The sequence below is a fragment of the Daucus carota genome, chromosome 5, assembly GCF_001625215.2.
Source record: "Daucus carota subsp. sativus chromosome 5, DH1 v3.0, whole genome shotgun sequence".
Classification (NCBI taxonomy): Eukaryota; Viridiplantae; Streptophyta; class Magnoliopsida; order Apiales; family Apiaceae; genus Daucus; species Daucus carota.
In genome coordinates, this window is record NC_030385.2 from 9246957 (window position 1) to 9273701 (window position 26745).

Sequence of the window (26745 nt, forward strand, 5' to 3'; positions counted from 1 at the left end):
GATATCGAATACGAGGTTGTTATAATAGTTATATGAGACCATTTTTATGTTTGTTATTTGTTTGTTAACTATGTTTTTATATTTCTTGATTTTTAGTCATTTGTAAATCATTTTTGTTGTTATATAGCATTCCAATTTTGAAACGGAAAATCATGTAGCATGTTACACTAAAACACGGGCCGATATAGCGTTTAGATTTTTAAAAAATTTAGTGAAGTCACATTGGACGACGTAGCGTTTTTTTATTAATTCCAACACATTGGACGAAATGCCGTTAATGAGTGATATTTGGGACTATTTATTAGATTCATGATATTTGGGGCATTAATTTTCATTTTGTGATATTCGTGATATTTGACATCTCAGCATTGTCCAGCTACTTCGTGAACTAAACCAATACAATACAATCACATTGATTGCTACACAATGCTACACAGGCCCGGAAAGTATGCTGATAGATAAAAAATTACAAGCTCTGTCGAATACAACTCATCAGGGCACTTACCTTCAAATTTAGTCTGAAATTAATCACTTTTCAATCTAAACATCATGGCCTTGCACATGGCTTTCTATGACAAAACAGAAGATAAACGGTTAAATCAGGACTATTGATTAGTCTATCTTGCTAAACCTACCAATAATAGCACCGGAATGACTAGTTACTACTATTAGGAGTTTACTTGACTGTTTCTTTGTGAAGTTGCTCCCAATTATATTTCCTGATGATATATCAAGTATATTTGGGCCCAACATTGAACTTTGCTATAAAGAAACCAATTGTATCGAGTGATGATGATGGATCAAACCTTTGTACAAGATCTTCTTCACCTGGCCTTAACCATTCCCTGTATTAGAATATATAAGGATAATATTATCACTTGCTGCTATATAAACACACTATCATTATGGAAGAAAAGTTGGATAAAATATAATTTAATGGATTCAATTTTAACTTTTTTTTGTTTTGCAATATTTTTAAAGATCCGACAAGATGAAGATTATGTTCATCAACAAATACAACAAATTACATTTATAAATTGTAGCAGTATGTTCTACAATATAACTAATAAGCAGAACAATTATCTTAATGATTGTTTAAGTTGAAGGACGTAATGATTAATTGATAATGATATTTAAGATTATAACTAATATATAAAATTTTCTAGTCAAAGATATTATCTATGATTAAATTAGAAAATTATAACCGTTAGTCCAAGACTCCAGCATAAATGTGGACTCCATAGAACCTATCTATAATAAGGTCCTCTAGTAATTGATTTAATACTACCCTTTAGACAAAGATGTATATCACGCATTAGGCCAGTCAAAGCCCCTCACATCTCATCTCAACCAGACATATATAATTGATCTGAACTTAAGATTTATGATTAATAACCCAGCTTTATATTAGTCTGTCCAAACTGGTCGTTGTTGTTTAATCTGATAGAAAAAATTCTATATAGGTCAAGTTCAGGATCCAATTTGGTTCGAATAACTGATCTATTACTAAACAAGTGAAAAAGAAAAATGAGTCGAAAGACAACCACAACAGTACACGAATATGACAAAAAAACTTACTCAGCATATCCGTCTGATGATACACATCTACCTACAAGACCAGGTCCTCCAATTTTTGGATGCTGAAAAGTATAACCAACAATTAAAGGAAGTTTTATGACTTGCAGCAAGCTGTGGGTCTTATCAGTTTTAGGAAACTTGAAAATAGCTGAAGTTCAAAACAGTGTGCAGTTTTAATAGTTAGTCAATGATGGCAAACATGATCGGAATAGATGATTTCAGGCAATGAGTGCTAATCTATTTTTCTCTTAAGAAACAATCTGTTCCATAAACATACAAAAAAAAAAAAATCAACAGGGCAACTACTTACAAATCTTTAAATCAAGGGTAATTCCATTCAAGTGAACATTTCTAGTAAAGATGTTTATTAATAACAGAATGTTAAAGATTACCCCAGGGATTTTACTGCTACTATACACCACTAGCGAGCGAAAGAAAGCACACTCGTGCATACTTAATGAAGGATGCAGTAAAACAGAAAAAAAGAGAGTAAGAATTAAAAAAACTTTATAGTCAATATGTCATCTACAGCCTTCACTTTTGAACTTTCAGTAATAAATTTAAATGTGTCAGTAAATATTGTAATGTAAGTTGTTTTATCTTACAAAGATATAATTCAGAATACATAAATATTTGTGACAATTTTATCAGAAAATAAATGATGCACCAAGAAAACAATGTTGCTTAATGCTTAGTGCTTCTAATTTCTGCACCAACATAATTTTAAAAAATATCAACTAATATACTTTTCTATTTAAATATTTATGTAGTTAGCACATGAATTATATATAGTAACTATATTATTAGATACTGCAACCAAGTAACATATGATTTTTTTGGTTTAGCTATCCTGCCCTGTCACACACTTAAATCAATCACTTAATTTGTGTGAGATCCTCTTACCTAAATTTAAAAACTTTCACCAACTATGATTGATATGGGTTAGAAATAATATTTAATTATTATTAGATATTAAAAGCCCAAATATACGAAAGCCCAGTTAATTAGGGCCTGAGACACTTAAGTATTAATTAATTTCGTAATTAATTAATAAGGCCCACTAGTAGGTCCACGAGAGAGCTACTTGGACTGTCAAAGTCCAAGAATGAATTGAGCATCCAGCCCGCTCGAGGTTGGAATCCAGTAACGAGCCCGGTCAAGGCCCGAGTGTATAAATCCTACTCCGAGTAGGAAACTCGGTAGAAGGCTCTAGAAACTCAGCGTTATACGAGTATTCTAACTCTTCAACGATAAACGTCTAGAGACCTAGATAAACATCGAGTCTATAGGATAATTGTCTTATCCTATCGCAAGATAAGAAGCCTACTTCTACGAGGTTTCTGATACATGGAATCACACTTCCATACGGTCTCTAACACCGAGACCGCTATATAAAGGGCTCTACCCCTCCAACCTAGAACTACGTTCAGACTTGATTCTTCACACAGCTGGAGATACGTAGGCATCTCGAATCCCGAGATCAGTCTTAAAAGCACGACGCTTCACCTTCGTTTTTCGATCCATAACATTTGGCGCCGACTGTGGGGAAAAGACAACAACCATGGTTAGACCCGCGAGATTACGCTCAGAAGTCCATCCTCTGTCAACCGGAGACAACACTGCGACCCAAGATCCACCCTCCACTCACGTCACCGCTGGAACCTCCACTCAGCCAATTCCGCTCTCCACCCACACGGCTGGAACCTCGAATCCAACCATCACTGCTCCCCAAAGCACAGCTCCGTTGATATTCGACACGTTGCCCCCTGTGACTAGTCTTGTGGCGACCACTACCGTTACTGGAACCCATTACTCAACAGTCATGACGACCACAAGAGGACAAACGGATGAGTATGAAGTTTACACAGACAACGACTCCTCTGAAGAGTCGGAGAGGGACTATGATTTTCCCCCACGTAGAAGGAGAGACGGAAACCAGGGCCGTGATTTCCAACACCATGCTAGACAAAACAATCCCGAGTCCCGAGGACCTACACATCAGGAATATGAGGCCAGAATTCGAGCCTTCGAGCAACAAATCGATCAATTAAGGAGAGACATGGCCGCCCACCAGGCAAGGCAGCAACCTCCAGAACCGAGGGTTGAAACCCTTCAGAACACAGGTATGACCCGAATCCATCTATTGCCTCCCGGTGACCCGGACAATCCTGTCCCGCCGTTCACTGAGGAGATAATGGCAGCAAGGATTTCCCGGAAGTTTAAGTTGCCCACTATCAAGGCGTATGACGGAACGGGTGATCCCGCTAATCATGTACGGACCTTCATGAATGCACTGTTGTTGCAACCAGTCACAGAGGCCATCAAGTGTTGAGCTTTTCCTCAAACCTTGAGCGGGATGGCACAACACTGGTATAGTCGTCTACCCCCTAACTCTATATCTTCGTTTGCTGATTTGAGTCGAGATTTCATAGGTCAGTTCATTGGAAGTAAGACCCACGCTAAAAGTTCAGCTTCGTTGATGAACCTTCATCAGGGCAGGAATGAGTCCCTTCGAGATTACATGAACCGCTTCACCAAGGAGGCGCTCAAGGTCCCGGACTTGGACCAGAAAGTAGCAATGATTGCCCTGCAGCAAGGAACAACGGATGACAATTTCCGTCGATCACTAGCCAAGAGGACCCCGGACGATATGAATGAGCTCCAGGAAAGAGCCGGAAAGTATATCAAAGCTGAGGAGAGCTTGAAGAAGTCTCAAGTTGCCCAAGGGCAGACCTCGAACCCTAAAAAACGTGGAAACGATACCGAGTACAATGCAAATAGCAAATATTCAAAGACTGGAGATGATGATAAGTCTTCTACAAAGAAGAAATCAGGACCGAGGTTCACCGAATATGCGAGGCTGAATGCCCCTAGAAGTCAAATCCTGATGGAAATTGAGAAAGAAGGAGGAGTTAGATGGCCGAAGCCTATCAGAACTGATCCTGAAAAGAGAAATAAGGATCTATACTGCAGGTTCCACAAGGATACGGGACACAAGACCGATGATTGCCGGCAGTTGAAAGACGAGATTGAGTTCCTGATCCGAAAAGGCAAGTTGTCCAGATACACCAAGGAGGGGGATAAGAATACCCGAGGCAATGATGATCGAGGGAGAGACAATGACGATCGGAGGAATCAGCCTCGAGGACCTGTGGTTAACGTAATCTCTGGAGGACCAACCGCTGCTGGCACATCTAGCAACTCAAGGAAAGCATATGCCCGGGAAGTGATGAGTATTGTTGGAGAACCCCCGAAGAGGGCGAGAATTGAGCTTCCTCTGACTTTTAATGATTCAGAACTTGAAGGGGTGAAGTTCCCCCATGACGATCCATTAGTAATCACACCCGTGACCGGGAATTATTCTGTGAAGAGAGTCCTTGTGGACAATGGGGCATCTGTTGATATACTATTCCATGACGCTTATGAGAAGATGAGATATGTTGATTCACAATTAACACCTTCAGATATGCCTATATACGGTTTTAATAATGCGGAGACGAAAATTGAAGGAATGATCCAACTACCGGTAACAATGGGAGCCGAGCCTAGACAGGCCACATGTATGTTGAACTTTTTGGTCGTTAAAGCCTCATCAACCTACAATGCTATCCTTGGAAGAACAGGGATACATGCTTTTAAAGCAATTCCATCCACCTACCACTTGAAGTTAAAATTCCCGACTAGGAACAGAGTGGGAGAAGAAATAGGAGATCAAAAAATGGCTAGAAGTTGTTATGTGGGGGCTCTGAAATCCGGAGGAGTCGGGGGGCAAGTTATGCCCATCGAAGATCTAGATGTCAGGGGAGAGGAGGAACGAAAAGGAAAGCCTGCCGAGGACTTGATCCCCATCACCCTATATCCTGATGAGCCAGAGAAGGTTACCTTCGTTGGGGTTTCACTCCCCGAGGACTTGAAGGATAAGTTTGTTAAATTCCTAAGGAGCAACCGTGATGTCTTTGCTTGGACAGCCGCTGATATGCCAGGTATTGACCCCTCCTACATGACACATAAGTTGAATGTTAGGCCTGATAGGAAGCCGATACAGCAGAAGAAAAGAAATTTTGCACCTGAGAGGCAAGAAGCCATTAGACAGGAGATTGAGAAATTATTAGAAGCGGGGTTTATAGAGGAAATTCAGTTCCCAGAATGGTTGGCAAACCCGGTCATGGTGAAGAAAGCTAATGGGAAGTGGAGGATGTGTGTAGACTTCACAGACCTCAACGATGCTTGTCCAAAGGATTGCTTTCCTCTCCCAAGAATTGATACTCTGATTGATGCTACTGCTGGCCACGAGATGTTGAGCTTCATGGATGGTTTCAGTGGATACAACCAGATCCGGATGGATAAGAACGACGTTCCTAAGGTATCGTTCGTCACTGACTTTGGTGTGTTCTGTTACTTAGTTATGGCGTTTGGTCTTAAGAATGCAGGAGCCACGTATCAGCGTTTGGCGAACAAGATGTTTAGGCATCTGATTGGTAAGACCATGGAGGTCTATGTTGATGACATGTTAGTTAAGAGTTTGAACAAGGTTGACCATCTCAAACACCTCAGTGAGGCCTTTGAAGTCCTAAGGACTCATAAGATGATGTTAAATCCAACCAAGTGTGCCTTCGGAGTTGGATCAGGTAAGTTTCTAGGGTTGATGGTCTCTAAACGTGGAATCGAGGCCAACCCCGACAAGATTAAAGCTATCCTCGACATGGAACCACCTAAGACCATAAGGGACGTTCAGAAGTTGACTGGAAGGATTGCAGCCCTGGGGCGATTCGTATCTAAGTCCGGCGACAAGTGTTTGCCTTTCTTTAAAGCACTCAAAAAGGTCAAGAACTTTGAATGGACAGAGGAGAGCCAAGTGGCCTTTGAGGAGTTGAAGAAATACATGGCAGAGCCACCTCTTCTCTCAAAGCCAGTGGATGGTGAAATTCTATATGTCTACTTAGCCGTTTCAGAACAAGCACTGAGTGCTGTCTTAGTTCGTGAGGACGGGAAAGTCCAGAAAACCCGTCTACTATGTCAGCAAGGTTTTGCATGGAGCAGAGCTCAACTACTCCGTAATTGAGAAGTTTGCGTTGGCTATAATTACAGCCTCGAGGAAGTTGAGACCTTACTTCCAATCTCATAAGATTGAAGTCTTGACAGACCAGCCCCTTCGTAACATAATGCATAGCCCGAAGGCTAGTGGAAGATTGACAAAGTGGGCAGTTGAACTTGGAGAATTTGATATTCGATACAAGCCACGGGTGGCAATCAAGGCTCAAGCTCTAGCTGACTTCATAGTTGAATGTACCATTGGCAACCAAGAAGTCGGGGGGCAGGGGAATAAGGATGAGATGGCTGAGTCTAAGGAAGTAGAGGAGAAACCTAAAGAATACTGGCTATTGTTTTTTGACGGGGCTTCAAAAACAAAAAGTAGTGGTGCAGGGCTTGTGCTCCAAAGCCCTGACGGGTTCATAGTGGAATACGCAATCAAGTTGGATTTTCCAACCACCAACAACGAGGCTGAGTATGAAGCCTTGATAGCTGGATTGGGACTAGCTAGAACTTTGAGGGTCAAGAACCTTAAGGTCTGTGGAGACTCAAGACTTGTTGACATCCATCAACTCCCCGATTCCTTTTGCTATGTGGGGGATGGATATTCTAGGGCCGTTTCCACTTGCCAGCGCACAGAGGAAGTTTCTGATAGTTGCGATTGACTACTTTACCAAGTGGATTGAGGCCAAACCCCTAGCCAAGATAACCACGAAGCAGGTTGCTCAATTCTTCTGGGAGAATGTTATATGTAGGTACGGTATACCTCGAGTCCTAGTTACTGACAATGGAACACAGTTCAATAATGCTGAGTTCCAAGGCTACTGCAAGGACTACGACATAGAGCTACGATTCACATCGGTGGCCCATCCTCAAGCCAATGGACAAGCCGAAGTTGCAAACCGGATAATCCTCGACGGACTAAAGAAGAGAGTTGAGAAAGCTCAAGGCACGTGGGCAGACGATATCCTTCCGATCCTATGGGCATATCGAACAACCTGTAGGGTCACTACTGGAGCCACCCCCTTTCAGCTAGCTTATGGAACTGAGGCAGTGGTGCCCCTCGAGATCACTCATACTTCCCCACGGGTTGAGCAGTTTGATCCTCCAACTAACGAGGAAGGAATGAGGTTGGCTCTTGACATGATCGATGAGATCCGAGACCGAGCACATGCGAAGATAGTGGAGAACCAAAAACGAGCTTCCTACTACTACAACCTTCGAGTTAAGGAACGTTTCTTCCGAGAAGGAGATTTAGTGTTGAGGAAGGCTGAGGCTTCTGGTGTTGGTCCTAAGGGCAAGATGGCCCCAAATTGGGAAGGACCATACCAGGTGAAGAACGTCACAGGTCATGGCTCGTATAAGCTTCAGACCTTGGATGGAGTTGAAGTCCCAAGAAGTTGGCATGCAACCAACTTAAAGATTTATTATGTTTGAGTATTCTAAGTAGTAGAAGTTCATTCGAATAAGGTCATATAGACCACTGTCATTAGTAGTAGGAAGTATAACTCGTTTGCTACTTTGCAAGTTTTAATAAGATCTCGAAGATTATCTAGTATCCTTTATGCTTGTTTAAATTCTGTCTGCATGGATGTTTTCCTTATAGATATTACTTTGTGAATCCTAAGATCTGGACAGTAAATGCATGAAACATACAACACGAAAGCTAGAAGCTTGAATACGAAATAGTTATATTAATAGCTTGAGAGTTACGGTACGACTCTTACAACATAAGCTAAGTCAAGTTCATGAATGCCATGCAAGGCCACTAGATAAGTTAAACTAGATAGACAACAAGCCACGAAGGGCCAGAAGCAAACATAAATACTAATCTACTCCTCCTCGGAGTCTGATGAATCCTCTTCTTCCGAAGAAGTATCTTCCTCCTCGCTTGAAGACTCGGCCTGAGCATTAGCTCCCGATGCTCCTGCGGAAGAGGTCCCAACACCCGAAGAAGAGGCCACGGGACGGCCATAAGGACAAGGATAGTCATCTGGGTCAAAAAGACCGGGGCTCTGATTCACCACTGAGCCTGGTGCTTCGTTCCAGCCCCTAAATAGGTAGCTTGGAGCTATCTCGGCATCGTGCGCAATAATCAAGGCCTCGTACTCCTTCGACCCTAGATAACCATCGATCAGGTTCTCCCTATCCGCCCGGGCCTCGACCAAATCGCCTTGGGACTTAGCATACATTTCCTGATAATCCTTGAGTTGAGTATCCAGCCCCTTGTTCTTCTCCTCCTCAGCAAGAAAGTCCTTTCGGTGCTTATCCGATTGACGTTGCCACGCCTTGGCCTGCTCGAGGACGGCCTGGAAGTGAACATTGGTCTGGCACAAAACGTTTTAAGTTAAAAATAATAGAGTTAAAAATCGAAGGAGAACGTAACGGGAGTATGTAAATAGTACTTACAGCAGCAATGGATTGACAGCCTACTGCTTCAACCCTCTCCAGCTCTGTCCCCATGACAACCTCCTTCCAATCAGGAGGAGTAATTGAGTGCCGCGACCAATCCACGCAATGTTCGGTCGAACCTAGCACCGAGTCCCCTTTCCGAAACCCCCAAGTGGGACGGAAAGCAGCAGACTTGGGGCTTCGAGGCTTAGCACCAAAACTCGAAGAGCCACCCTCTTGGTGAGGCCGGAGGATAGAGGGGCCTTGCTCCTGGATCCTCGAGTCAACCGCCAACCGAGACCTCTTCAACCTTCCCGTCGTACCATCAAGAGGCAAATTCCAGTCATTGATCTCCGCGATCCCTGAAAAGGAACAACAAAGTCAGTATGTGATCAAACAAAATAACCAAGAGCGTTATAACATTCTGATACTTAAACATACCTCTAGCGTCGGCACGGGAAAGTCCAACCTTTACGAGCACAGACTCGTCTAGGAGATCCCAGGCCAACCTATCTTCTCCACCTTGAATCAATTGGTTATAGGCTAATTTCTCAGCCTTAGTCAAGACAATTGAGTGGAATCCACCATCTGATACTTTGGCGAAGGAGCTCCTAAAAAGGGTTCCCCAATCCCCGTCAACCCACTCTAGTTTCAGAAACTCATCCTTCCAAGCATAATTCTTCTCTGGAAGGGAGTAGGGGTTAAAAATATGAGGTTTCTTTGGCCTATGGTTGATATAAACCCAGCCTTGAATAGATTCAGGAGAATTCTTAAATTGGAAAATTTTCCTAAACAAAGGAACAGTGGGGGTGATCTCCTCTAGGAAGCAAAGAACTAGAAAACACAGAATCAAACGCTAACCGTTGGGGCCAACTTGACAAGGGTTGATTCTAACGTCAGCAAAGAGAACGGGAATAAATGGGTGAATTGGAAACCCAAGTCCCGCTAAAAGGGTATCCCTATACACATAAAGATGGGAAGGATCCCAATGACAAGTTCTCTCCCAAGGTTCAACAAATTTAAGAACGTATTCATGAGGAATTTTAAAATAATCAATATATTCACGGAGAAGCTTGGTGTCCCTAAAGTTAGAATGGTGACAGTACGATAACTCAACTAAGGATGGAAATTCCTCCCCCTAGATATAAGCATATCAGTAAGGCTAGAATAGCTAGAGTGAATGGAGATAGGCTTACCTTTCTTGCGAATCATGGCTAGCCTTGCCGCCTGACGGTCCACCACCTTCTTCGGGACATTAGGATCGCCGGATTCCGCCATTCTTGATGAAAAGCCTAGAAGGAGCTAGAAAATCTTAGAAGAGCTTGAAAACCTTAGAAAGAGCTTGAAAATCCTAAAAGGAGCTTGAGAAACCTAGAGAAAGCTTGAAAAGCTTAGAAGAAGCTTAAAAAGCCTAGAAGAAGCTTGAAGCTCTAAGAAACTCTTAACTTGAAAACCTTGAACTAGTGAGAACTTGGAAGAGAAGAGAGAATTTGATAAATGAGTTGTGAGAAATGAGGCAACCTCACTTCTCTTATATAGCACTTGCTTCCAGGTCGCTAGCAGGTTTTACGGGCTTTTGACCTGTAATAGCAGGTTAACAGGCCTAAAAAACCGGCCCAATAACAAGAAAAATCTTGAATTCTACAAGAAAATAAAGGGAAAAGAAAATAAAAGATCCTCCTAGGAGCTTCTAGAATTCTCAAGGAATTATATGAAATTATATAAATCTTTGAAATAGATTTTTATGAATTTCAAGGCTTGAAAACAGGCCACACAAGAGCCTAAGTGAGGACTTAATTTCAAAACTATCAGGTTTGATACTTGGCCAGGCCCGGTTGAGGTCCGAGAGTGAAATGATGCGATAACCACTTACCTTCTCATAAATTCGATATTTATGTGAATTCAAAAGAAGCATAAGTATATATGTGGCATCCTTAGTTTACAGACAAGGTGGCCAGACATGCATGCACCATCAACTTTTGTCATGAATTATACCACGAGTGGTGGACTAGTTCCACACCATAACCAAAACTTTTGATTAATTTAAGGCTTTAACTAGTGAAAACAAGAAAGTTGGCGGGGCCATGTAAAATGCATGCTTTTAAATACTTTTAATACATGTAACTCTCGGCCATGCATGTTATGCACCCTGGTTAAACAATGAAAAGTCAACCTGACGTTTTGTAATTATTAACCCCATGAACAGGCTGTTGATTCATCGTGTTTATTGGTAATTAAATATAAAATACCATACACACGAATCATCATAAGCTTTTTGACATACAAGATGTACACTGCATATTCATCCAGGTAAGTTTTTACTCGATTTTAGCTTCGAGTTAGGCGACAATTTTCGCTCCAATCCGAGCTCTTTTCAGCTCGGCAATATTACATAAAGCCATGGAGATACTTGAAAATATTCCGGATAAATTCCAGAAAATTAAAATTTAATTTTCAATTTGTTTTGAAAATTATTTAAAGGCTCGAATAAGCCCTGAAATGAATTAAAATTTAATTTTCGATTTGTTTTGAAAATTATATAAAGGCTCGAATAAGCCCCGAAAGAATTAAAATTTAATTTTCAATTTGTTTTGAAAATTATATAAAGGCTCGAATATGCCCCGAAAGAATTAAAATTTAATTTTCAATTTGTTTTGAAAATTATTTAAAAGCTCGAATAAGTCCTGAAATAATTGGAAGTTTAATTTTCAAATTATTTAAATCCCGGTTGGATTGCTCAACCTAGATAGCGATTTTACGACCAGTGGGCATCCCTTGGCTTTCAGTTCAAACTAAAGCTACATCTTGGACTTAAGCTCGAAAATACGCATCGTTGTAGTCTCGCAAGTGAACTAAAATAAGCTCAAGTCAGGATCTGGTACTTTCCTGACCTAGTTTGGGACTTTGTTTGGTGTTTTCCGTATATATAAATGCAGAAATAGAGTAACAGCAGAGAATTGAGATGAGAATAGAGAGAAATAGAGGTGAGAAACAGAGTTTAGATGAGAAGAGAAGAGAATTCTAGAGAGAGAAAGCAGTTATAGAGAGAGAAGCAGAGAGAGAAGTTTTTGAAGGCAAAAGCCAATTTTCATATCATAACAGAAAAAGAAGCTTACATCAGTTTATATAGACTTCCTAACACAACACAGCAATAGACAAAACTACCCTTAGTCATTCCCAGGCTTTACTACTACTGTTACTCAAATACTGCTACTTATTACTAATAGTCATCAGTTTACTGACAATCCCTCCCCCTTCAGTCAATCCATGTCCTCATGATTGCAGAATGCAGGAAAGTTGCATTGCAACAGGTCTTCATCTTCCCAGGTTGCCTCATCCACACTGCAACCTCTCCAATGTACCAGCCTTTGATACACCATCTTGTGATCTCTTAAAATGTTCCTGGTACCCAACTGCCTAAGAGGTACCAAATCAAAGGTCCCTTTATAATTTACTGGTGGCAACTGTTTCTGAACTTTAGCCTGACCAATAGCTTTCTTCAGTTGGGACACATGGAAGACAGGGTGAACTCTAGATCCATCTGGAAGAGCCAATTTATAGGCTACAGAGCCAATTTTCTCAATTACCTCATATGGTCCATAGAATTTAGCAGCTAGTTTCAAGTTCTTCCTGATTGCCACAGTAACTTGTCTGTAGGGTTGTAGTTTCAAATACACCATATCACCCTTTTGAAACTCTCTAGCAGTCCTCTTTGCATCAGCATAGGCTTTCATCTTAGCCTGAGCACTTTCCAACAACTCCCTCAGCCTTTCCCATTGCTGTTGCTTAGTCTCTAGCATTTCCTCCAAGCCACTGATGTTAGTGTGCCCCCTTTCCTGCCAAGCTAAGTGTCTGGGCTTCATCCCATATACAACTTGGAAAGGAGTTGACTTCAAAGTGGTATGATATGTTGTATTGTACCACCATTCTGCTGCAGGAAGCCAGGTAGACCAATTCTTGGGCACTTCACTTGTCATATTTCTCAGATATTGCTCCAAGCATTGGTTTACTCTTTCTGTGCTCCCATCTGATTGGGGATGATAGGCTGTACTGAAATGCAGCCTGGTCCCTGACAGTTTGAACAGATTTTGCCAAAATTCACTGAGAAATAAACTGTCTCTGTCACTTACAATCGTCTCAGGCAAGCCATGAAGCTTATAGATCTGCTCAAAAAATACTAAGGCCAAGCTTTTGGCAGAAATAGGGTGAGTTAAGGCAATGAAGTGACCATATCTGCTAAATCTGTCCACTACCACCCAAATTACCTCATACCCTTTTGATTTAGGTAAACCAGTGATGAAGTCCATAGCAATATCTCTCCAAGGTTCCTGTGGAACTCTCAATGGTTGCAGCAAGCCAGGGGACTTGACAGTCTCCCCTTTATTCTGCTGACAGGTGGCACACTCTCTTACCCAGTTACCAATGTTCTGCCTGATTGAGGGCCAATAGAAGTATTCCAGCACCCTATTAGTAGTAGCCCTCACACCAGAGTGCCCTCCTTGACTGTGGCAGTGTAGTTCCTCAAAAATTTGTCTTCTTAGGTCTCCCTTGCCTCCCAGTACCCATTTTCCTCTAAACATCAGCAATCCCTGTCTGAAATAATACTCCTGAGGACCTCCTTTGTCAACAGTAATGGCAGCCACAATGTCCTGAATCTCAGTATCTCCCTCATAACTGTCCTCAATCTGGTTCATCCACCTTGGTACCACCTCAGAGAGCTGGTGGCAATAACCCACTATCTCAAAATGATCTCTTGGAGAAATCATTACCTCCTTCCCTTGCCAGTTGAATTGCATGGTGCTATCCTGATAATTACACCTTATATCTCCTAACTGATACAGCCAGTCAATTCCCAAAATAAGATGCCAGTCTTTCAAATCAGCTACAAAAGCCTGCATTTCCATTTCCACTTGTTGCCATTTCAGTTTAACCTTAGGGCAAACAGCTGTGCTGGTGAATTCTGCCCCATTTGGCAGAGTCATAACTACAGGTTCATGTGGATGTACTTGTAATCCTAACTCTTCACAGAAATCCAAGGAAATCAGATTCAAAGAACTTCCTCCATCTACTAGAATCTGATAACTCTTTTCACACCAGTTGCAAGAGAATTGCATTGGTCCTTTGTTCTGAACTTCTTGAATGCCTAAGGCAGCTAGCACTACCTTTTGTTCTTGCCAGTCACACTTATCTTCATTAGGATCCTCATCAAAGACAGGTGTCCCTTCATAACCCTCTACATCATTAAGTTCTGCAATCATTAAAAAATTCTGTGGTTTTTTACATTCATGTCCCTTCACAAACTTCTCATCACAGTAGAAACATAAGCCCTTCTTCCTCCTTTCTTCTCTTTGACTGTAGGTCAAAGGTCTGGGTCTGACACTCACAACCTCTGTTCCTTTAACTGGAGTAGTTAATGTGGACTTATTTGTGCTAACATTAGTTAGTTCTGGGATCTGCTTGGCTGCCACTAGAGAGTAGTTGCTCTTGTAGGTGTTCACCTTCTTAGAGTGATTAGCCTGATTGTGCTCAAAAGACCTAGCTAATCTCAAGGCCTGTTCTAGAGTGGAAGGTTCCAGCAATCTTATCATTCTTCTCACTTCAGTCTGAAGTCCTCCAATGAAGTTCTCTAAGAAATATTCTGGAGTTAGACTAGGTATTTTCCTCAGCAGCTGTCCTCTGCTTTTCTCAAATTCATCAAAATATTCCTCCACAGTAGTAGTCTGTTGTAATTTCTTGAACTTGTCAAATACTAACTCAGTCTCTAGCTCCCCAAATCTGGCAAGAAAAGCTTGTGTAAACTGCTGCCAGGTGACCTTTTCCTTTCCCACCATGAAGGACTTGTACCAATACCTTGGGGTTCCACTCATGTGCATTGCTGCAATGGCTGACCTCCTGTAATCACTGACTTCAAAGATAGAAAAGTATTCCTCACAATCCCTTAACCACTCCACAACATCTCCTCCTTCTTTCAGTGAAGGAAATGTCAATTTCAAGTGCTTTAAACTTTGGAAGTCAGCTGCTCCCTCCTGACTGACTCCAGCTCCTCCATTATTGACTTCATTATTCTTCTTTGCGGTCCTTGCCTTCATCTGCTCCTCTCTTAGCTTAGCAGCATGATCAGGATCTCTAAACATTCCTTTTGACTGCAAGGTTAGATCAGCTTCCTCATCCATTTCTTCTTCAATTACCACAACATTTTCATCCTCATCTCCTTGAATACTCATAGCTCCAGTCAGTTGCTGCATCAACAATCCAATCTGTTCTTGCATTTTTTCAAACTTCTGGTCAGATCCTTCCAGAAATCCATGAAATTGTTGTTGATTCATTCTCCTTGTGCCTTGATCAGAAGTCTCAACTTGTTTACTACTACTTCTAGTGCTAATAGTCATACTTTCTTATTCCTTCAATAGCAGTAACTACAACTACCTGTAGTTCACTCAGACAATTACTCAAACACCTGATTACTAGCACTAAACTACAACACACACCAGAATCAATAGTCAAACCTCTCACAACAATTCTTTTGTACTTTTCTGTTATAATAAGCTATAGCAACTATCTATTACTGTAATCTATCCACAATCAACTGAACTTCACTCCAAATTCACAAGAACAACCTCACAATCACAGATCTGATGAGAACAGTCAAGAAAACAGAGTACCTGACCTGTCTAATCTCAACCTCCAAACTACACCTGCGATTCCTGTGATTCTACAACCGCACAGCTCGCCTTTAACAGCACAGTGATATGGAAGCAGTAGTTGATCGAAATTTACAGCTCTGATACCAATTTGTCAGGATCTGGTACTTTCCTGACCTAGTTTGGGACTTTGTTTGGTGTTTTCTGTATATATAAATGCAGAAATAGAGTAACAGCAGAGAATTGAGATGAGAATAGAGAGAAATAGAGGTGAGAAACAGAGTTTAGATGAGAAGAGAAGAGAATTCTAGAGAGAGAAAGCAGTTATAGAGAGAGAAGCAGAGAGAGAAGTTTTTGAAGGCAAAAGCCAATTTTCATATCATAACAGAAAAAGAAGCTTACATCAGTTTATATAGACTTCCTAACACAACACAGCAATAGACAAAACTACCCTTAGTCATTCCCAGGCTTTACTACTACTGTTACTCAAATACTGCTACTTATTACTAATAGTCATCAGTTTACTGACAAAAACAAACATATGTTTCATTATTTGATCACGCACTAGGTGAAAAAGCTACCGAGCATGCATGAATGTGAATAGAATAATATAAATTTAAGAAAAGAGCATGTTTTACAGCACGCTCAATCTCGTGGGTAATATAGGCTCCCATCTGAGTTGAAATCAGCCTGATATACTATGAGAATCTGCTTAAGCTCGCAGCTCACCTGCTGTTCCAACCATAGCTCAGGATGACATATTAAAAGTCAGAACAAGCTCGGTGTTCCTCTTTGGGCATGGCGTCGGCGTGGAGGCTGTTTTAGGCCTTAAGCCGACCTAAAACCACCTCAACGTCTTGCGAAAATCTAGCTCGCCAAGAGCTCCGACCTGGGTGTCGTTTTAAACTCTAAACCGAGCTCATTTCTACTCGATTTCAGCAACTGCGTGGAGGGTATCTCTGTGAGCTGGGATCAGCTCGATCACATACGTTCTAGCTCGAAAATGCACAGCTTCCGTCGAGCTCAAGAGAGCTAGTTCTTTACCCGGAATCCGCCTCGGTTTATTTGACGAGCTGGAGGGAATTTTATTCCTTAAGCTGACCCGAATCCAGGTCGGGGTTTGATGGGCATTCAGCTCGGAAGTAATGACGACGTAAAGGGAGTTTTTGAGGATAAACCGACCTCACTCCAAGTCGGCAGTACAGAAAAAGCGAGGCCAGGCATGAGGTCGGGAATCTCGTTGATGTGGGTGGCCTTTTTCGACCTTATCCGAGCTTAAACGAGTTCGTGTGTCCACCTCGGTTAAACTGACGAGCTGGAGGGTGTTTGCATGTGTAAGCCGACTTCAGTTGAGATCGGTAAAAGCCTGACAGTAAGAAAAGTTTCTAAAAAGCAAGCTCAGTGACTAAAAAGGAATCAACAGGTTTGTTAAAAAACCTGGAATTCTTATAAAAGTCAGAGTAAATTCGCAACAAATAAATTTAATTTTCAAATCATTTTGAAAATTATTTTAAGGCTCAGAAAAAATTCTAAAAGAATCGGAGTTTAATTATGAAAATTCCGATAAAATAGAATTAAGCCCCGAGAAAAATATAAAAGTGCTTGAGAGCACAATAAATTCGACAAAAGTGTTTGTTGTAAAAAAAAAAAAAAGAGGATGAATAAAGACTTGATAAGTCATATAAAGCTCTTTTAAACTTTTGAAAAATTTCTACGAAACTTATCGAAAGTTGGGGGGCAAATGATATGGGTTAGAAATAATATTTAATTATTATTAGATATTAAAAGCCCAAATATACGAAAGCCCAGTTAATTAGGGCCTGAGACACTTAAGTATTAATTAATTTTGTAATTAATTAATAAGGCCCACTAGTAGGTCCACGAGTGAGCTACTTGGACTGTCAAAGTCCAAGAATGAATTGAGCATCCAGCCCGCTCGAGGTTGGAATCCAGTAACGAGCCCGGTCAAGGCCCGAGTGTATAAATCCTACTCCGAGTAGGAAACTCGGTAGAAGGCTCTAGAAACTCAGCGTTATACGAGTATTCTAACTCTTCAACGATAAACGTCTAGAGACCTAGATAAACATCGAGTCTATAGGATAATTGTCTTATCCTATCGCAAGATAAGAAGCCTACTTCTACGAGGTTTCTGATACATGGAATCACACTTCCATACGGTCTCTAACACCGAGACCGCTATATAAAGGGCTCTACCCCTCCAACCTAGAACTACGTTCAGACTTGATTCTTCACACAGCTGGAGATACGTAGGCATCTCGAATCCCGAGATCAGTCTTAAAAGCACGACGCTTCACCTTCGTTTTTCGATCCATAACAATGATGAACTAATAATGCAGTAAGACAATGAAAAGAAAAAAGGAGAAAAAACGAAGAGCAGATGATGTCACGCCAGCATTGATGTAAAGACGTGTAATAATAGAAATATCAACAGTACATTTAAGAAAAAAAATTAGTTGCAAAGACTTTAACAGAATCATGCTTGGTTTGAATCTGATACTAAATTTTTGCTACAATATTATCCAATACTTGTTTATCAAAAAAATATAAAGTACACCAATCTTCATGTGTAAAATACAGGTAAAAGGAAATATTAAGTGCGACACTGAGTTCCAAATCGTACTCATATTCAACACTCCACACCCATTTCCGAGTAAATAGATGTTAGCTAATTACCCTGTCAATTGAGATATATTGAATGATAAAGATGTAATTTAGCACGGCTCAGTATATTGCTTTTATCAAAGTGGTGGTCTTAAATTTTTATTTCTATAATTATGCAAATCAAGGTTTAATGGTTCATACTGGGTATTTTTGCTCTTATTTGACGATTTATATCGTCATTTAGCCATCTAAAAGATGTTATTCTGGAGCCAAAAGGAACATACTGTGAAGGAGGTGATAAATAACCGTCATTCAGACTGATCTTGTCATAAACACAATTATGACAATAGCAACTACTAATTGACATCTAAAAGACTATTGCGTAACAAAAAAAAAAACTTATGAAAAGAAAGTAATAATTTTCATCCAGTTCTAAACATTGTTATAATGACAAACAAATTCATAGACTTTTAACAAGCTGCATAAAGCATAAATGATCTAACCTGTGATGCAAGGGAAAGAAACTTGTATGTATCCAGTGCGTAGCGGACAACTGCTTCATTCTCACCGGGATTTATAGTACACCTGGAATTTTAAGCACAGGTATCAGCCATACTACTATTTTCCCTCCTTTTTCTTATCAAATTATAAACTTCACCACAAAATGCATGTAAACCTTTTTGAAGTTAAACGTTGGCCGGTTTGATAAAGATTTGTCGTTTGGTTTGCGGGGTGATATGTGGTCGGAATCAGGTATTGGATTAAGGTGGTATGGATTCGAAGTATCATTTCCGATATCATGTGTTTGATTTAGTCTTGGAATAGATTTGTTTGAAGAAAAAAAAAAGGAATCATTAATTTTAAATTAATTTAAGTATTAACTTAATTCTTATTGTAATATATTTTTGTGCCATTGAATTAATTTTGTATTAAACATCTAAATTTAATGGCTTAAATATAGATGAAACTATTAGAAGTAAAATTGATTCCCATTCTGTGGAGAACCAACTTGAGGTCTGATACCATGTTAGGAATCAGTCCATCTAAAACCTTAAGGTGTCAGACGAAGGCCCCAAAGGATATTATGCTATATTTCAACACATACCCTCTCTCATACCCGCCTCTCCCTTGGGTATCAAAAACCCATATCTTGGGGGTTTGAGGTATAGGTTTTAAATTGTATTTTTTTCAACCATGGGTTTGGAATGGACAAAATCCATACCTAATTCCTGAATACTTTGAACTAAACGACCCCAATATGCAGCACCTAGAGTGTTAGTTCAAAAGGAGATGAATTCAATAGTTAAATAGGAGAAGAAAAGAATCTTATTAATCTTCTTGGTATTCATTCAAATACAAACTAATTCTTACTAGGAGCTAAAAACTGGGAGTATCATAGCAACAATCCTAATAATTTAGAGTCCTTTGAACAATTCAATTTTCTCAACTTCTCAGCCAGAGGATAAATGGTTGGAAGAATTAAAGGCCAAAACATTTGTTTAACTTGCAACAAAATACATAGCCAAATAATAATTGTGTTCATAAATTGAAAGATGAGGAATAATTGAAAGCAAGCAGAAATTAGTAGGAAAGCTTACTGACGTCGAATATACAATGACTCCACCAGAGCGAACAAGCTGAACAGCCTGATCGAACATCCGCCTCTGATATGTGGCATGTTTCCTCATTGATTCTATTGTTTCCTGGAACAAAATTTACTTAAATTCTAGACCATAAGAAATAAAAAGTAATAATATTTATCTGGTTTGCACATTCCTCTTGACCTCCTCTCTTCTGTTCCTGGTGTTCGCATGTGCAGTGAACATACAGCTAGTGTAAGTAGAAACTTTACAGGAAATAAATACCTCTCCAGAAGATAGTCGGGGCCTTAGGCCAAGAGCGGAACATGGAGCATCAAGAAGAACTCGATCAAAGCTATCAGGAGCAAAACCTTTTGACTTCTCAACTCTATCTCCTATAGATTTTCTTCCAGACCCATTTTTCAATCTTCGGTCAATCTTCCGTTGCTCTGCTTTGCTTGTATAAACCCCATTTTTTGCTTGCTCACGAATAACTGACAATATCAAGTATTAGTTAGATGTAAGATACACATGCACAGTATTAAAGATCAACTCAATCTGCCAACCATGATACCCAAACAACCACGTGTGATGACATAGAATTGCAGTAATCATGCATTTCAGCAAGTAATTATTAGGATACAGTATGAATATCACATCACCATGGCAGGGAATTTATATTTACTTCATAAAATTTTTATTGCATCATCACATCCAAACTTACAGTTGGTAATTACTCAAGGAAAAGCAATGAATCGCCCCCATAACAAAATCCATATATTCTAATAACCCACAAAGAACCTCTTCTAGATTCTCTGTATTAAACTCAGGATGAAATAGAATGCTTCAGGAGAAAATGACATTAGCACCATCCATCACATATCTATGTTTATTCATTTAAACAAATGATCAACATATTTAAAAATTAATCAATGAGTTGTAATTTAGTGAGTTCATGAAACTGAAGATACTTTTGGGGACAACTTGCCATTTAAAAAGCTCTTAAGTTGGACATTGATGATGATTAACTTGATATCATGGACATTGAATTTTTAATTGAACGAAAACCAAAACAACCCTCGAGTAATTTAGGCATAGGATTGGTTCATACATATGCAAATACAAGTACTTGTGTTGCGCACCATGATGTGATTGAGTTTCCATATCTTGTAGGACATCGGTAGATAAAGTGTTTGTCTTTAAGCTCTCTTCCCCTGAATTTTGAATATTTAGACATGTATCCTCTTTGGAGCAAGGACCCTCATCAATGCTTTGATCTTTTAGACGCACAGATTTTGTAGCATCCAATTTATGTGCGGTTACACAATGAACACCCATTTCGACAGCTAACTTCTGAATATCAAGCACCTGCAAAGTCAACAATAATGAAAATAAAGATACACAAGATAAAAAGAGCGGATATGTCCTTTAAAAAAGAGGGTAGGGAACAGAAAAGGTTCATTTCATATACATACAGGAAGCTTATTGGCTACAGAAAGGGAAAATCATAAAGAATAAGAGGCACGGTGACAAAAAGAATTATGAGGTATTAAAAATGAGAAGATGAAAGGAGATGAGCAAAATACGAGCAGTAGACCAATGGAAAACACACAAAAACACTCGACAAATGTCCAGCAATTTGAAAGCTATTATATTATCAGATTAATCATACAGCAAAAGCTACTAGGTAGTTATAGAATCTTCCAGCAAACACTAATAGGTGTGATGGTTATAGTAGTTTATTCTTCGTAGTTTCATCATAATATTAGGCATTGTGGATTGGAGATTAACAAGTCTTAACCACACAGCTTCTAGTCTCTACATGGAGTATAGTTTGTAGAAGATTTCATTTAATCTTCTCATAGTTATATATTTAACGCAACAAGTTCAACTCATAGCTACAAGATCAGATACCAGTAGTTCTCTTAGTTCTCTATTTTCTAATTGAGTAAAAATTATATAAAACAAACTCAACTCCAAACGAGGGAAACAAAGAAGAGGGAACCTGCCGACTACAACTACACACCATACAAACTGGTAAAACATATAAAACGAGTACAGTCCAAACAAAACCTGCCTACAAGCTACAAAGCATAGAAACTGCCAAAACAAAAATTACAAATATAGTCCATACTGGACCAACCAAGCCAAGCTAAGTACTAGTGGCTGTCTTTACTCACAAGTCACAACCAGCAACCAATATGTGTTTGGCGGTTTGGCCTTGAAACATAATGGTTATAAACATTGTACGAGATACAATAATAATTACATATAGTATATTGTCCATTGAATACCTTGTTGTGAGACCTATCAGCTGCAATAACCTCTCCTTTGTCCTTCATAAGAATTGCAATTGCAGTTGTTTTCCCACCCGGTGCTGCACACATATCTAATATTTTCTCTCCTTGTTGAGGATCTGAAATGTTACAACAAAGATTAAAAAGAAAGAACGACACAAACTTCAACTACAAAGTCTAAGCAAGCAGATAAGAGAATTGACAAAATTATATTTAAACAAAATTGTAAAAGTGAAAATAGAAACACGACAACACAGATGTTAATTTATATGACACGTATTTTCCCACAGATATTGTAAAGAACTCGCAAAAACCATAGAGGATATGTACCAGTGATAATTATGTGATCCTAAAACACTGACCCACGATAGCATTAAGTTTAGTGTTGAAAGTAGGATCTTAGTGAAGTGATATTCCGGTTCTTCAAAAAATATGATAACAAAACTTCAAAAGGATGTGCCTTTCAAACATATATTTATTGGATCTACAAGCCAACAGGCTATCACAATAGGAATACAGTAGCGTGCAATTGCGTGCTATATCCAACACAAATTACACATTATGACACAATGATTGAAAGGTAAAAGAGTATGGTTCGTAATAAATAAGTAACAGCACTTACCTAAAGCATGCGCTGTAATAATGCTCGGGAGATTTTGAAGAAAAATTTCCCCCTCAAGCACATCTGCAGGCAGAAAGGTCTACGTTAAGTGTTAAGATAACAAAATAAAAGACTTTCATTTCTATAGCGAATTGGCATATATTATTACACTTAAATACACCTTTAAAAGGAACAACCACAAACGGAGGAGGAAATGTCATAAGCGTACACGAGTACGCAAAAGTTTATATTTATCAACATAAACTTAGTTTTAAAAATACAAATGAGTTATACCATTAAAAGAAGGCAGTCTATAAACTCTATCATTCATATCCACAGCAATTCCCTGCAAGGCGCGAAAAATTCCAGCCCTTGACATCATGGTTTTCCCTTGACCAATATACAGGCCACTGCGCTCAATATAGTGAGGATCTACAGAAGCAAACCACAGGCAACTTAAGACGCAACGTCAATGAACATTTGCAGACATACCAGAATTATAGGGATATGATGCATTACTTTTGTTGATATACTTTATTGTATGTAATGAGGATGCTAAAACATCTCCTTTAATCTTTAGGGTACGACTCATAACATTTTGTTGATATATTATATAATACGTAAGCTTCACCAAGGGAACTTAAGACAAATTAAAACAGATATTTTTCATGCACAGGCAACTTGAATCTGCAGTATAACTTGCTCGGATGCTAAAAAGATACATCGCCAACTTTATTACAACATCTTTATATAATTTACAGAAAAAAATTCTATATGCTAGTACTTCTCTTTCCTAGAGGGTTAACTTGTACAAAATCTTTTTACATGAGGGAGCACATAACAAATATCAAGATTTGGTGTGAAAATTTAGAGATAACCACTTGAGACTGATAATACAATCAGTAGAGTTAATCCGATCAACAGCTATGGAAGGAACAAGTTATGAACAGAACACATGAACAGAAAAACATACAAGGATATATTAGTGATTAGCAAAAATTTATGATCTGCACTATGAAGTGTAATTTACAGTCTCTTAGTCATCGGGATATATATGCCTTGACGACAAAGTATCAGAGCATAGAACAGTTCTCCATGAAAATGTATCATTTGCATAGTTACTAGTGGATAATAATTAAAAACTTCTTGCCTGTCTGAAGGCCCTGCATTACAGTCCCACGTGTTATACCAGTACCCCATTTACCCTCAGAGGTAGACTGTTCCAGAGCAACAGAAACAGCAACTACATCCCCTTCTTCAACATGAGCAGAGCAGGCAAGTACACCAGGAACAAACACCTAAGTATTTCTTGCAAATTAGATAAAGATTTTAACAGAAAAACTAGAGCCGCACAATAGAATTATATAACATGAATGCAAGTAATTAAAAGAATATACCTTAAAGTATAATATAAATATATAATTATATAGAACATGTCTTACTCCACAAGTTAAGACATGTTCTTTTAATGCCTAGATCCTACTTCACTGATCTCTCCGAATATCTTCCTTTTTTTAAGAGGGGAGGGGAGAAAGCTGAAGTGTAGCCATATAAACATAATATATACATTAATATGTGTTTGTACATGCTGAACTCCAGGAACTCAAAAAATTATAATGCATTTTGCATCTCCATATCCTAATTATGCATAAAGTATGGCTAGAAGAACCCAAAAAGGACCATGTAGGATGACTCTGATTGGAGGAAATGTAGTTTGTAAAATCCAAATCTTTACAGTTAAAGAAATCAAGAGGCAGAGGAACAACTGACCAAGTCACCAGTAGAAAAGAGGAAGCTACAAACAAATACAAGATAAGAATACTCTGGTGACAAACAATTAAGCATAAGTTAAGCAAGCAAAGAAAGTGACTACTTAACAAACAAAAAACTAACAGAAAGAGTATAACCAAGTCAGAAATAGTTGGACGGTTCATCTTGATGATTATAGTTATGAATAGATATTAGTAAAGGAACTGGACTTGTGTACACCATGCTGTAGTTTGAGTGTACCTGAGCACCTCGAAGAACTGCCTCAGCACATTTACGGCTCACAATAACCTCCTTAAGAGGTCTGTCCTCTGTGAACTGGTATGATATATCATGGGGACCCGAACCTCTTACAAATAAAACATAGTCTAGCCCAGGTAGTTGGCACTTGAAAATGGGGCCTATTTGTGCGTCGGCCTTGAAAAGATCATTATGTTTCCCAACATCATTGGGTACCCCTGTTTCTTGTAGAATCTTGGAAAGCTTGTCTATAACTGCATCAGTTGTTGTCTTAAGTGTATTGACACGAATACAAGAATAGCAAGACGGCTGACTGAGCAAAACAAGGAGAAAGTGATTTTCAGATTGCTGCATTTCGATCCTAAATATATAAAGTATCACAAAGTAAACAAATTTAAACCGCAATTACATTCACAAAGCACATAGATAATTAGAAAATTAGACAATCATTTAGCAGAGCAGTCCCGGTTTACAAAACCTAATTCGAATTTAACGAGTGTGAAACAAGAGTATGAAATGCAAAAGCAAAAGTTACGTCAAGGCTTTGGAGATTCGAGCGAAGTGGTGAGCACCGTAAGCGTTAACCAAGTAGGCCTGGACCTCAGGATTCCAATGGAGACTTGGATTGAAGCTGTAACGTTCTGATTCATTCATCTGTAGAACACAATTCATCAACTACATCAGATGAGATATATGCACCTACACTATATCGCTTTTTTTTTTTTTGTTTAATTCGATTCAGTGTGTGTTTGTGTGTGTACCTGCTGCCGGCTGCTTTTGCACAGGGTTTTAAGTAAATCTCTGCCTTTCTTCATTCAAACAATCACGCTGCCGCCAGGTGAGTCAAGTTAGTCCAAGGTTTGGTTTGGATAGATTATCATCTCCGTATAATTATTGTTTATCTGTAATTATTGTTTATGGTATATTTGAAAAAAAAATACACTCTCAATATTTTTCTGAAGATAATTGAATTAAATTTAAAAAATAAAATAATAAGTATATTTGATTGAGAATTTAAAGGAATTTTTTATTTATGAAATTTGAGCATATTTAATTCAGATTGTAAAAAATATATTAGAATCTTTAATTATGATTTTAAATTATATTATAAAATTTGGTGGTATTTAGTCAGTATTTTAAATTAGACCAGTGACGTAAAGATTTATAAACAAAAATTTTATGTCTAAATCGTTCAATGATAGAGTATCTTTGGACTTTTTTCGGCTGGAAGAGTGATGATATTGATGTAGTGCTAGTATTGCAGAATTACACAAATTGATAGTTTTAAAAATTCGAGGTTATTTAATTCAGATTTTAAAAATGTATCAGAATCTTCGAGTATTCAATTAGGATTTTAAATTATATTATAAAATTTGGTGGTATTCAATCGATATTTAAATTAGACCTGTGACATATAGTTTTAGAAACAAAAAATTTACGCCTAAATCGTTCAAAGGCAGAGTATCCTTCAGACTTTTTTCAGCGATAAGAGTAATTAGAATGATGTTGCTAAAATTGCACATGACACAGATTGATAGTTTTAAGTACTTGGGATTTATCATATAGAATAACGTGGATATCACTGAGGATGTTACGCATCGTATTAAGGCAGAATGACTTAAATGGAGGGCTCCCTCAAGAGTGTTATATGAGAAAAAGGTATCTTTGAAGCTAAAAGGTAAATTTTATAATATAGCAGTTAAGCCTGTATTATTGTACAATTCTGAGTGTTGGCCAACGAGAAAGGTAGAAGAGCGTAGATCAGAGACGGCAGAAATGCGTATGTTACATTGAATTTGTGGCCGTATAATGGTGGATCACATATCAAATGATATTTCACATGAGCGTTGAATGTGGAATCAACTTTCAATAAAATGAAGGAGAGTTAAATCAATTGACGTCTACGGGCATGTTCGTCAAATACGGACCATAACTCTAGTGAGAAAGATTGACAACATATCAGTTGGGACATGGGGGAGGGATATATTGAAACATAC

General features: G+C 38.9%; 1 protein-coding gene across 4 annotated transcripts; it reads right to left on the minus strand.

Annotated features, from left to right (window-relative positions):
* Positions 1-436: 436 nt before the first annotated feature.
* LOC108223279 (rRNA (cytosine-C(5))-methyltransferase NOP2C) lies at positions 437-25634 on the minus strand. Of its 4 annotated transcripts, XM_017397443.2 has the most exons (13): positions 25510-25634; positions 25284-25402; positions 24752-25061; positions 23892-24039; positions 23036-23173; positions 22763-22825; positions 22138-22259; positions 20986-21211; positions 20129-20337; positions 19866-19966; positions 18767-18848; positions 1579-1640; positions 437-845 (listed from the first exon to the last, which is right to left on the minus strand). In XM_017397443.2, exons 1-13 carry the CDS (start codon positions 25561-25563, stop codon positions 731-733), a joined length of 1749 nt encoding a protein of 582 aa, XP_017252932.1. In that variant the 5' UTR covers positions 25564-25634; the 3' UTR covers positions 437-730. The 4 variants fall into 4 exon arrangements, with proteins under 4 accessions (XP_017252932.1, XP_063949546.1, XP_063949547.1 ...); XM_064093476.1 differs by lacking the exons at positions 437-845; positions 1579-1640 and adding an exon at positions 9173-9362; XM_064093477.1 differs by lacking the exons at positions 437-845; positions 1579-1640 and adding an exon at positions 18313-18336.
* Between the last annotated feature and the right edge of the window lie 1111 nt (positions 25635-26745).